Here is a 14,658-nt window from a genome sequence, read left to right on the forward strand (position 1 = left end):
ATTTTTGGATCATCTAATTCAGTGAGAGTAACTCAACATTGTTTGTACTTTTGCCTGTTGGAAACAAACTCATTTTTCTCTGAAAATCATCATCAACTTAGCCTTATGCTAATCCTAAATCACACATCAAAACCAATCAGGCATGGGAATTGAAAAGTCATTATAACAAAGACTCCTGAAATATATCTATTAAAAAATCTCCTATACCACAGATCAGAAAACGTTATATGAAAGTCCAGATGTGCTCAGTGTGTCACAATTTCCCCATTGTACCTTTTCCTACCTATTTTACAAATAGTTGTACATATTATGTATAAATATGCAGATGTAAATCTGTATCTATCTTTCATTGTATATAAATACAGATAGACAGATAGGCAGATAGATACACAGACAGACAGACAGACAGATAGATAGAATGTTCTTATCTTTCAGGACTATCAAAAACATACCTGTCATCATCAAACATAAATTATGTTCGATACTCTCTCAGACATGATAGGTAGGGCTAAAAATTTGAAGTAACAACTAAAAGTCATAAGAAAGGAACCAAACTTAAACTTTACAAGTAAATATTATAGTAATTAGTATTAGGAATCTAATAGAGGGTCTGGAAAGATACATCAGTGGTTAAGAGAACTTGATATTTTTTTCCAGAAGTTTGAAGTTCAGTTCCCAGCACCCATATCTGATGGCTCACAACTTTCTGTAACTGTTTTCAAGGGTTCAAGTGAAATAAGTAAATCCTTTAAAGAATACCCTAATTGCTAAGTTTTAAAGCAGGATAAGTAAGGAAGAGGTGTGCTGGAAGATGGGTTAGACTAAAACATCCTGAGGAAAGCAAAAAATTACAAACCCTGGAAAATATATGGAGAAAAGTACAGCAGAGTTAGAGCACCTGGTACATAACCCATTGTATGACACTGGCATTTCAGGAGGAGGGGAAGAAGAAGGGTGGAGGCTATTTTGAAGAGAAGTGCTACTAAGAACTTCTCAAAATTTAGAGGTAAAAACAAACAGTGGTTCATGAACACTACAAACCAGTAAAGTGAATAAAAAGGGGACCGTTTTCAGGGTAGTTGGTTGTGGAAACAGTAGAGAGGGATAGAACAGCTGGTATATGGCCTCTCAAAGAGGTTAGAAAACACAAATTGTTCAGGTAAGAAAACCTCAATTGTGCATTTTCCCATCACCAAAACTCAGAGGCCTGCCTCAGGAGATACCTAGTTCTGCAGTGGGTGTATGGTCGATGCTGAGCCTCTTTTACTACTCGGCAGCTATCTGACACAGCAAGCATGCTATGAGGCAGAATGTTACTCACACAGGCAAGCACTCTGTTCAGTTCTATCTGTGCAAGGAATACCCAACACCTTTGCTCTGATGACATTGTTTTGTCTTCAAGGAGGCATATCTGAGTTCTTTATGTCCACCAAGGGTCTTTTTGAGTTTCCTCAGAAGCACTGGGACAGGAAACACAATTTTCCAGATGGAAACTTCAGATGTTTCTCTTCTGTGGAAACTCGTATAGAGGTCAAGAAAGCACCTTCATGACAAAGTAACAGCCCAGGAGCTAATGAGATGTACAATTGTGTAGATGAAGAGTCCACCATGGTTCAGAATTGTCAAATGCAAAAGCATCCATGAGGCAAATTGCAATTATAAGTGTTTCATTACTTCCAAGAAGATGGCAGAGTAGAGAATACCTTTCTGAGATGGTGAAAGATAAGAAACATACACAAAACAGACTGCCCCAAATTGAGGATGAGCTTCAGAAATTCATGCACGTGCGCGCAAACACACACACACACACTCACACACACACACACACACACACACACACACACACACACACACACACACACTCACACACACACACACACACACACACACACAGAGGGGGGGAAGGAATGGGGAGGCAGAATTAATGAGCTAGGAAGTACTGTGTGACAGCAGCCCCACCAAACCAGGCAAGTTCCAGTCCTGGGGCGGAGTCCTTCCAAGGAGGAAGAAGAGTGAGTGGCATAGGGCTCTGAGCCAGCCACCTCATGCAAACTCCCAAAGCACTCAAACACCACACAGTTTCAGGGACCCAGCCTGTATTTCTGGGAACCCAAATTAGAGTCTAAACTGTTTTCAGGAGGTGTAAAACTGGGAGATTTGCAATACCCATAAGGCCTCTTCCCCACCATGGTGCAGAGAGCAGGTGACCTGTCAAGGTGCTCCCAGAGAAGATAGAGCTGGGCAGAAGCTGAACTCAACCAAGGGAATTCAGAAGCAAAGAAGGATGGAGCCACTGCTCCAGAGAAAGGACTAGAGAACTGGCCCTACCTGGTGTCATACATCCAGTAAACACACCTTTGCTAGTGCCCCATGGAGCAGGAGAGTCTTTGAAAGCATGGGGTGTACTCGGCAGGGTGAGGACCCTGTTGCTGAATCTGGGCAAGGGAAGCAGAGCTCAAACCACACAGACTGTGGAGACACAGAGGCTCCCTACCCTAGCCACAACAGAAAAGATCATGGTATCCTCACCAATAGAACTAAGATAAGCTCCCCTAAAGCATCATCTAAGATCACTAATTTCAGTTTATTTCTATTTGTGTGTGTATTTTATTTTCTGTTATATACATATAATACCTTGTTCAAATTATTTATTTCGGTTTTTTGAGACAGGGTTTCTCTGTGGTTTTGGAGGCTATCCTGGAACTTGCTCTTGCAGACCAGGCTGGTCTCGAACTCACAGAGATTTGCCTGCCTCTGCTTCCTGAGTGCTGGGATTAAGGCATGTGCTACCACGGCCCAGCACTTGTTCAAATTTTTAAAACATTTTAATTAAACATATTTTCTCTTAGTATGTACAGTTACATATTTTGAGTGTTCAATTGGCATGTTCTCACTTGTATATTATTTGAAGACGCGCTTAGTCCTGTCTTTTGCTCTAAACCTAATCCACAAAATTCTATATTGATTTTCACAAGTTTACCACATACTTCCCCCTTCATTCCTACTCTCTTTCCCTTTGCCCCATGCCCTGATTCACTTCTATTCACTGATTACTTATACTACATTTTCCACAAACAGGATCATAAGTAAACACTTAAAATTTTATCAAGGAAAGAGAGATGCTGAAAATATAATAATAATAATAATAATAATAATAATAATAATAACAACAACCATTCAACAATATTAGCAATAAAGAAGACTAAGCAGAAAGATATTTAAGGACAGATGACAAGGTCAAGATGATGAAATAAACATGAGCAAAACCACCAAGAAGTCTAGGGTACACTCAAGAGACACAAATAAGAAATCAGCGGGTAGAAGGAACTGAGATAAAACCAAAAATCATGAACACCCTATTCAATGAAATTATAATTGAGAATGTCCAAAAGTCATCGAAACTTGGGAAGTGTTTGGAACCTCAAATAATATTACTGAGAAGAACATCTCCACAACAGCAAATTGAAAAGAAACAATTGTTAGGGAAGAGTTTCATAGACAAAACACCCATACATATAAAAATAAATTAAAAAATGAAAATACATGAATAAACCTTAGAGCTAGTTACAATGTAAGTCAAATAGAATTAATAGATATTTCTATAACATTCTACCCATCAGATAGGAAATAGACACTCTTTTTAGATTCTGTCTAAAACTGACCACATTTTAAGCCACAAAACAAGTCTTAATAAATAAAATAGTTCTCTGCTTCCTCTCAGACCCTAATGGTATAAAACTATTAGTTAATAGAAAGAATTACCTCAAAAGTACACAAATAATTGGAAATGTAACAATACATTTTTTAAAAATGAATGCCCATTGAAGAAACCAGGGAAGAAACCTAGATTCCCAGAATCAAATGAGTGTACCACCTACCAGAACCTCTGGGACAGTTGTGACAACTAGAGAAGTTTGAAGTTAAAAATGCTCACAATAAAACAAAATTCAGAGGTGGGATGTGAAATAGCTCAGCTGATAAAAATATCTGTGGTGCCTCAGCATAAAAGCCATGTTTATCAGCATGCTGAAAGGGGCAGATAGGCAGACCACTTAAGCACATTGACCATAGTAAGCTCCAGGATGAGAAAACATATCATCTCAAAATATACAGGGGAGGGACACTCAGTGTTGAGCACTAGATACACATGTAACATACACTGTCACACATATGCACAGAGACAAATAAGCGGAATCATACAATATGTAATTATATACTTCAATGCTTTAACAGAGAGTCACCAAACTCAAATGCCACACATACAAGTCATTTATATTATACTATTTGACCTGGATACACAATGACTGTAGAATGATCTGTGTTACACATAAGTCTAATAAGAACTAATAACCCTTTAACAATTCTTTAAACACGCTCTTCTTATTGAACTGAAGTCATAATTCATGTCCCATTTCTGGGACAGAGCATCACTGCTGGTGGTAAGAACTTAAGTGGGTCTTCTTATTGTAATAGATCTTCATCACATTGTCTTTTTACTCTGCTTCACAGGTTTAATTTTTTTATGTTAATTAAGTATTTCAGGAAAAAGAATATGGCTTCAACTGACATAAGCAAGATCTTGATAAAAGCTTGGGAAATGGCCAGGTGATGGTGGCACACATCTTTAATCCCTGCACTTGGGAGGCAGAGGCAGATGGCTCTCTATGAGTTTGAGACCAGCCTGGTCTACAGAGTGAGTTCCATCCAGGACAGCCAGGGCTACACAGAGAAAACTGTCTCAGAGAACTAAAAGAGAGAGGCGGTGAGGGGAGAAAGGAAAGGGAAGAGAAGAAAAGGAAGGAAAAGAAAATCTTGAGCTACAGTTCCTGGTAAAGTTTTGCTCCTCAAACAAAAGAGACAAAATACAAACATTTATAAAGTCTTTATGATCATCCCTTAATTTGATAGTCCTTGAAAGCATACATGAAATCAGTTAGGTGTGGTGGTTGCCTCTAATACCCCTGCACTTGAGAAGTGAAGGTAGGAATATCACAAGTTCATGGCCTACTTGGTTGGCAGAGTGAATTTGAGGCTGACCTCAAAAACAAAATGAAGCAATCATTTTGCAAGCCTCTAGTGGAACAATCATGCACATATATATTCAGCTTGAATTGGTTTAAACCAGCTTACCTGTGTAAAAAGTATAAACTGAGCAAACTGCCAAGGAAGCATAAAAGCGACATTGGAGAAACAAAGCGCCATGTAGTGTTTTTTGTCAACGGTGGAGGTCCTTGATGGAGAGAAGAAACACCAGTAAGTTCTGAGGTAAAGATGGCCAGTAACTCAGAAACAAAGGAGTCCTTGTTAAACATAAAAACCTAACTGATCTCCTTACCTTTTATATAATACAACAAAATATAATTTTGAAAATCAACTTATTAAAATTACTTAAAATGCTTGAACAATAAAATGCGTAAATAAAACAAAAACACATTTATAAAGAGTATTGTACCAATTTTTTCAGTAAATTAAATTATTTAAATGCAGCTTTAGTTCCTTATAAAAACATGTCTGTCATTCAATTTTAATCCACCAGACAAAGCTCAGGACCTGACACTGATCCTGAGCTCGTCAGGGTGTCCCTCAGTACACAGAGAAGTCCTTCCCACACCTGCTCACTCACGTGATTCAGAAAACAGTGAGGAGGACACACACTGCCAATGAGTGAACCAACACTTTAAAACAGCAAAGCCAAGAACAGCCCAACTGGGGTAGTTGGAGTTCGGATTGTGTATTATGCAACAGTATGACTTTGGAAACCAATACTTTTCACCAAACAAAGTGTAGCGTCTCTTAAAGTATGAAAAAGTTAATGTAGACATCTATTCAAAGGACAAACCAGCTCTGTGGTTGCAGCTTCACGTTTTGCACAACCTGGGGTGTGAGGGATCCTTATTTTCAAGCCCCATGTCCCAAGCAAAGCACAGAGACCACCTAAGCATTTGATATTCTTGTATTTATTCAGACAAAATTGACTTGAGTTAAATAAGAGTCCATGCTTTCAAGGTCCTTTACCTTAAAATGTCCTGACTAGCACATTTCACTGTGTGACTCTCCCTACCCACCAATTAGTTAGCTAATATTATTTCAAATGAACAAACATCATCTCTATAATATTTCTAAGTATACAATTTAATGAATAATCATTGAAACATGTACTGGGAACAGATTCCCAAAGTCATTTTGAACCCACAGTTGCTGACACACCAGGAGACAGCCTGTTCTCAAGATCTGCAGGCAGCTCAGGTGCACATGTCACCTTTATTTAGTTGCCAGCAAATGTGTGCCTTAATTGTTTTCTTAGGTGTGTGCTAAGTATTCCATGGTCAAATATTTGAATATTGCATAATTTTTACTTCTCTGGGTGCTTTTAAATACATGGTGTACAATTTTAGAAAGAAAACGGGAGAGAAGGGAGAAGGGAGTAAGGATTTCCATAAAAGTTAGAACCTGCCAGAGCCAAGTAAACTATGGTTAGTCCCTGTGAGTTTAGAAGACATAAATCTGATCTCATTCAGTGACAAATGAATTCTGTGAAATGTATGCATATAACAAAGTTATTTATAGTATTCTACTCTTTTTATTTCTTGGACTTCCTACATTTCTAAAAAGCTCAAAACTTAATTCACACAAGAGTATGTCCAAGACAATTAATTTGAAATTAGCTTAACTATTAGAAACATCATTCAGAAATTGGGAATACAAAATTTACAACTTCTCAAATCCATTTACAAATGGAGCCCCTTTCATGGCACTATGTTAATCTTTCAAAGTCTCAGTTTGGGAAAAAAGGAGCTGGAGTATGTTAGCTTTGAAAAAGTACCTGCTTATTTCACCAAAAAAAAAAAAAAAAAAAAAAAAAAAAAAAAACCTTTTGAATAGGACTGGACACATACACATGGCATTTATAGAGGACCAAGAGTCAATTCTCAGCACTCACATGGTGACTCACAGCCATCTGCAGCTCTATTTCCAGAGGATCTGACACACTTTTGGCCTCCGTAGGCATTGGGAATATACAAAGTGAATGTACACATGTGTGGGAAAAATTCTTATTCACACAAAAGAAACCTAAATAAATCTTTCTTTTAAACCTAGAACCTGCAGGCTAACATTTTCAATGTTAAAAATATTGTAAGTTTATGTTGTGATTATCTTATTAATTAATTCATTTTTTAAAATGTTGTAAAACATAGCTTAAATTTGATAATTATGACTTAGATTAAAGCAAAATTTAAAAAACGTAATTTATTTAGCTTTTTTTTTTTTTTATCAATGAAATTACCTGAGGATAGTAGTTAAAACATACATCTGAAGTACAAGGAATGGATAGGAAAAACTTTCCCGGAGAGGTGGTGTCCACATCACACGGGTGGCCTGAAACAAAAAAACACAGTTTGCATTATTTTACATTAAAATGTTACTCACTTAAACTCAGGGATTGCCTTACTTAAGGAGTTTTAATACTAGGCTCATTAGATCCTATTTCTCACTATCTGGGATAGCTTCTAGTTCTCTGACATTCTCATGGTCATTAAAGAATGCACTATTCTGAACACAGGAGACCTGCCTATCCACGTGGGACCACCCGTAATTTCCACCTGCTTGGTCTCTGAACCCCACCTCCTGTCCTCTACTAGAGTCCTGGGCCCCTCCCAGAGATCCACCTATCTCTGCAGGACCACTCTGAGTTGCTGCCTGCAGGATCCTTGACCCTCATCCAGAGCTTCTGCTAAAGAGACCTCAGCTGGAGAGTACTAGACCCAGTCTATTTGCCTATAGGCACAAGGAACATCTTTGACCCCCATCGCCAGTCTTTTGCTGGAGCCTGATCACTGATCCCCATCCCGGGCCCCTGCCTTTGGAGAGACCTCCTAGAGAACTTGGACCACCCAGAGCTACAGACATCAAACTTTGGATCCACATAAGCCCACCGGGGAAGTACCATAGACAGAGGGGGAGACCCCACCAACACCTACTGGAAGAAGCTATGGAAAAATGGCAATAAAAGACAACACCTAACAACATAAAGACAAGCATGACACACCCAGAATCTAGGGAATCTACACCAACTGCCCCGGAACACAACAGCAAAGCAGAGGAAGCAGAAGGGAATGACTTAAAAATTACCCTCATAAAAATGATAGAGGCTATCAAAGAAGATGTGAAAAAAAAATCCCTTAAAGAAATGGTAGAAAAAAAACAAACAAAAAAGTAGAAGAAATGAACAAATTTCTTAAGGAAAGTAAAGAAAGTACAGAAAGCCAAGAAAAAACAAATAAGCAGGTGAAGGAAAAGGTTCAAGACTTGAAAACTGAAATAGAGAAAATAAAGGCAACACAAACCAAAGGAATGCTAGAAATAGAAAAACTGGGGAAAAGATCAGGAACTACAGACACAAGTATAACCAAAAGAATTCAAGAGATGGAAGAGAGAATCTCAGGTGCAGAAGATGAACTAGAGGAAATAGATTCATAGAACAATGAAAATCATAAATCCAACAAATCCTTAACACAAAACATCTGGAAAATGAGGGACACCATGAAAAGGCCAAACCTAAGAATAATAGGCACAGAGGAAGATGAGGAAGCCAAGCTCAAAGGTGCAGAAAACATATTCAACAAAGTCATTGAGGAAAACTTCCCCGATCTGAAGGAGGACATGCCCATGAAAGTACAAGAAGCATACCGAACTCCAAATAGGCTGGACCAAAGAAAAAAGGTACCTCAACATATAATAATAAAAACACCTAGCATACAGAATAAAGAAAGAATATTAAGAGCAGCGAAGGAAAAAGGGCAGGTAAACATATAAAGGCAGACCTATCAAAATTACACCTGACTTCTCCATGGAAACCCTCAAGGCCAGAAGTTCCTGGATAGATGTTCTACAAGAACTAAGACACCACAGATACCAGCCCAGGCTACTATACCCAGCAAAACACTCAATCATTATAGATGGACAAAACAAGTTATGTAATGACAAAACCAGATTTTCCCAATACGTATCTACAAATCCAGCCCTACAGAAAGTATTGGGAGGAAAACTCCAACCCAAGGAAGGTAACTATGCCCACAAAAATGTAGACAATGGATAATCTAACTACACCAGAAACCAAGGGTAAAGCAGGGCAAATAAGTTCACAATACCACTGCCAACAACAAATCTAAAACAAACAAACATCAACAATCAATGGTCTTTACATACCCTCAACATTATTGGTCTTAACTCACCTATGAAAAGACATAGGCTAACAGAATGGATATGAAGACAGAATCCATCATTCTGCTGCATACAAGAAAAACATCTGAGTTTCAAAGATAGACATTACCTCAGGGTAAAGGGTTGGGAAAAGATCTTCCAATCAAATGAACCCAAGAAACAAGCAGGTGTGGCTATCCTAATTCCTAACAAGTTAGACTTCAAACGAAAATTAATCAAAAGAGATGAAGACGGTCATTTTGTATTCATCACAGGAGAAATCCATCAGCACGAAATCTCAGTTCTGAACATCTATGCCCAAAATACAAAGGCACCCACATTCGTAAAAGAAACGCTACTAAAGCTCAAAGTTCACATAAAACCTCACACACTTATAGTGGGAGACTTCAATACACCACTCTCAACACTAGACAGGACCACAAATCAGAAACTTAACAAAGAAACAAAAGAACTCACAGAAGTTATGTCTCAATTGAGGTTAACAGACATCTATAGAGCATTCCATCCAAACACAAAAGAATATAACTTCTTCTCTGCCCCACATGGAACCTTATCTAAAATCGACCACATACTAGGTAACATAACAAACCTCAACAGATACAAGAGAATTGGAATAGTCCCCTGTATCTTATCAGACCACCATGCTTTAAAATTGGAATTTAACAACAACACAGATCGCAGAACCTACAAACTCATGGAAAATGAACAATGTGCAATTGCACCACACCTGGGTCAAAAAAGAAATAAAGGAAGAAATTAAGGACTTCCTAAAATTCAACGAGAATGAGAACACAACATACCCTAACTTATGTGACACATTGAAAGCAGTGTTATAAGGGAAGTTCATTACACTATGTGCCCATATGAAGAAAACAGAGGATAGTCACATAAGAGAATTAACAGCACAATTGAAAACCTTAGAACAAAATGAAGCAAACTCACCCCAGAGGTGTAGACGCCAGGAAATAATCAACTTGAGGGCTGAAATCAACAAAAAAGAAACCAGGAAAACAATACAAAAAAATCAATGCAACGAAGAGTTAGTTTTTTGAGAAAATCAACAAAGACAAACCTTTATACAACCTAACAAAAAAGCAGAGAGAGAACATGCAAATTAAATCAGAAACAAAAGGGAACATAACAACAGACACAGAGGAAATCCAGACAATTTTCAGGTCATACTTCGAAAATCCATATTCCACAAAAATTGAAAACAGAAATGGACAAATTTCTGGATAACTATCACTTACCAAAATTAAATCAAGAACAGACAAATAACTTAAATAGACCTATAACCCACAATGAAATAGAAGCAGTCATCGAAAGCCTTCCAACCAAAAAAAGCCCAGAGCCACATGGCTTCAGTTCAGAATTCTACCAGACATTCAAGGAAGAACTAGTACCAATATTCCTGAAATTGTTCCAAACAATAGAAACAGAAGGTTCATTGCGACACTCTTTTTACAAGGCCACAATCACCTTGGTACACAAGCCTCAAAGACACAATAAAGAAAGAACCTACAGTACAATATCCCTCATGAACATCAATACTCAAATGCTCAACAAAATACTGTCAAAACAAATTCAAGAATACATCAGAGAAATCATCCACCATGACCAAGTAGGTTTTATCCCTGTATTGCAGGGATGGTTGAACATATAAAAATCTATCAATGTGATCCACCAAATAAACAAACTGAAAAAGAAAAACCACATGATCATCTCCCTAGAAGCTGAAAAAGCCTTCGACAAAATTCAGCACCATTTCATGATAAAGGTCTTGGAGAGATAAGGGATAACAGGAACATACCTAAACATAATAAGAGCAATATACAGCAAACCAACAGCCAACATCAAACTGAATGGAGAGAAGCTTAAGGCAATTCCTCTAAACTCAGGAACATGGCAAGGCTGCCTTCTCTCTCTCCATATCTCTTCAATATTGTACTTGAAGTTCTAGCTAAACTTATAAGAAAACAAAAGGAGATCAAGGGGATCGAAATTGGAAAGGAAGAAGTCAAAGTGTCTTTATTTGCAGATGATATGATAGTTTACATAAGTGACCCAATAAACTCTACCAGGGAACTCCTACAACTAATGAACACCTTCAGCAAACTAGCAGGATACAAGATAAACTCAAAAAAATCAGTAGCCCTACTTTATTCAGACGACAAAAAGGCGAGAAACAAATCACAGAAGCATCACTCTTTACAATAGCCACAAACAACATAAAGTATCTTGCTGTAACACTTAAAGCAAGGGAAAGACCCTTATTATAAGAACTTTGTGGCTCTAAAGAAAGAAATTAAAGAAGATACCAGAAAATGGGAAGATCTCCCATACTCTTGGATAGATAGTATAAACATAGTAAAAATGGCAATTTGCCAAAAGCAATCTACAGATTCAATGCAATCCCCATTAAAATACCACCGCCACAACACTTCACTGACCTTGAAAAAATAATAATCAACTTTATAGGGAAAGCAAAAGATCCAGGATAGCCAAAACAACACAATAAAAGAACTTCAGGAGGCATCACCATCTCCAACTTTAACCTCTACTACAGAGCTATAGTTCTGAAAACAGCCTGGTATTGGTACAAAAATAGACAGATACACCAATGGAATCGAATTGTAAATCCTGATATTAACCCACACACCTATGAACACTGGATTTTCGACAAAACAGCTAAAAGAATACAATGGGGCGAGAACAGCATCTTCAACAAATGGTGCTGGCACAACTGGATGATAATGTGTAGAAGACTGCAGACAGAACCTTTTCTATTGCCATGCACAAAATTTAAGTCTAAATGGATCAAAGCCCTCAACATCAATCCAGCCACAATGAACCTCTTAGTAGGAGGTACCCTTGAACAAATTTGTATAGGAGACCGCTTCCTGAACATAACTCCAGGAGCACAGACACTGAAGTCAACAATTAATAAATGGGACCTCTTCAAACTTAGAAGCTTCTGTAAGGCAAAGGACACAGTGGACAAGACCAAATGGCAGTCCACAGACTGGGAAAAGATTTTCACCAATCCTATATCCGACAAAGGGCTGATCTCCAAAATATACAAAGAACTTAAGAAACTAGTCAACAAAACACCAAATAACCCTATGGAAAAAATGGGCTACAGAACTGAAGAAAGAATTCTCAATAGAGGAAATCAAAAAGGCTGAAAAACATTTAAGAAAGTGCTCAACATTCTTAGCTATCAGGGAAATGCAAATCAACTTTGAGATACCATCTTACTTCTTCAAGAATGGCTAAAATTAGAAACACCAATGAGGACTCATGCTGGAGAGGATGTGGAGAAAGGGGAACACTCCTCCACTGCTGGTGGGAGTGCAAACTTGTACAGCCATTTTGGAGATCAGTATGGCGGTTCCTCAGGAAAATGGGAATTAGTTTACCACAGCACCCAGCAATCCCCCTCTTAGGCATATACCCAAATTATCCACATCCATGCAACAAAGACACATGTTCAACTATGTTCATAGCAGCACAATTTGTAATATCAAGAACCTGGAAGCAACCAAGATGCCCCTGAATTGAAGAATGGATAAAGAAGATGTGGCACATCTACACAATGAAATACTACTCAGCTGAAAAAAATAATGGTATCTTGAAATTCGCAGGCAAGTTGATGGCACTTGAAGAAGCCATCCTGAACAAGGTAACCCAGTCACAAAAAGAGGAACGTGGTATGTACTCGCTCATATATGGATTTTAGACCTAGAGCAAAGGATCACCACCCTATAATTCACACCACCAGAGAAACTAGGATACAAGGTGTATTCTGAGAGATTCATATAAGTTCCCTCACAGAAGGGGGAAGGGACAAGTCCCCCGGAGCACATGGGAAGTGGGGGCAATGAATGGAGAGAGAAGTAGGAGAAAGAGAAGGGGAGGAGAGGAAAGCATGTGCGACTAGGAATATTGAGTCAGGGTAGGAATAGAAGACAGAAGAGAGAGAGAGAGAGAGAGAGAGAGAGAGAGAGAGAGAGAGAGAGAGAGAGAGAGAGAGAGAGAGAAACATAAAAGAGGGATCCACCATTGGTTTGAAGAGAAAACTGAACCTAAAGAAAGGTCTAGAAACCTACAAGACTGCCGCCAACTAACAATTTGAGCAACTGTGGAAAGGCTACCACAAATGCCCTTCCTAGATAGTGAGATCAACAACTGACTTACACATGGAGCCCTCATCTAATACCTATTGGAAATAGAAGCAAAAACCCATACCTAAACACTGAGTCGAACTAGAATCCAGATGCAGAAGGAGAGGACAAGACAAGTTCGTAGAAATACATAGAGACAGCTGACCTGAACAAGGAGGAGCAAAGGGCCCCCAGATTGATAGCTGGAAAACTAGCATGGGACTGACTCAGGCCCCCCTGAATATGTGTCTCAGCAAGAAGGACTGAGCAGTCTAAGGGACCTCAGACAGTGGAAACTGGATGTATCCCTGGTGCACAAATAGACTTTGCGGACATATCCCCATGGAGAGATACTGCCTTAACCTAGACACAGGAGAGAAGTCCTAGTCCTCATTTCAAATGACCTGAAAGATCTACATGACCCCACCTGGATGACGTTGCCCTAAATGTGTAATTGATGTGGGGGGGATGGGAGAGGAGGGTGGTCAGGGTGCATGTGAGGAGGCAGAGAGGTTAACAGGGAGGGAGAGAGGTGGAACTGGGATCAACATGCAAAATAATAAATTAAATAAAAAAATTAATTAAAGAAAGAATGCACTATTAACTGTCAAACTCAGACACAAGTAAAAGTATATCAAATCACACATTATTTAGCCAAAGAATAAAAAAAATACAGAGGAATGAGTGTTATGAGGACTACTAGCCCAGAGTTCATCACAGCTCTGCAGACTTGAGCCTGGAATTTGGAGCTTTCAGTTACATGATCTGGACAGAAAACCATCCTAGCCAACAACATGGAGCATTTGCAAGTATCAAGAGTCTATACACAGTAAGTTCCAACTGATATAGACATACATAAAAAGCTGTCGCGTCTGACTTTGAGTTAATGAATACATTCTACATGAGTTAATTTTTCAAAACAATTGAAAGTACTGAGAATTGCTAATAATGAACATAGTGAAAATATTAAACTGATATATACATATTTAGACATTCACTGTATAAATTTTTCTATCAGAAACCCAAAACTTACAGAACTTAGATTTTTAATCACCTGGTAAGAGTTTCATTACTTTAGCCTCAGAAAGTTATAACTTGCATAAGAAAACAAACTTGTAAACCTTGAAAAGATTGATGGTTTGTATTCCAAATTCATGCTCAGTTCAGCCAAAGCCTGGCACAACCAAATAAAATGCTTTTCTTTGTGCCAACAGATAGTTGATTGACAAGCATTTGCTTTCATTGAATGCCATATATTTAAAGTTTTTTATGT

At 38.3% G+C, this 14,658-nt stretch overlaps 1 protein-coding gene across 1 annotated transcript in view; it reads right to left on the reverse strand.

Moving 5' to 3' along the window:
* The window catches only part of Dpy19l2 (dpy-19 like 2), a 119,534-nt gene that overhangs the window by 56,636 nt on the left and 48,240 nt on the right, over positions 1–14,658 (reverse strand). Inside the window, exons 8-9 of the mRNA XM_051197168.1 lie at positions 7,286–7,377; positions 5,131–5,230 (exon numbers count right to left, since the gene is read on the reverse strand). Coding sequence (XP_051053125.1) covers positions 5,131–5,230; positions 7,286–7,377 — 192 coding nt within the window. The remainder of the gene's footprint in view (positions 1–5,130; positions 5,231–7,285; positions 7,378–14,658) is intronic.

This window comes from Phodopus roborovskii, unplaced genomic scaffold, assembly GCF_943737965.1.
Source record: "Phodopus roborovskii unplaced genomic scaffold, PHOROB, whole genome shotgun sequence".
In the NCBI taxonomy this organism is placed as follows: Eukaryota; Metazoa; Chordata; class Mammalia; order Rodentia; family Cricetidae; genus Phodopus; species Phodopus roborovskii.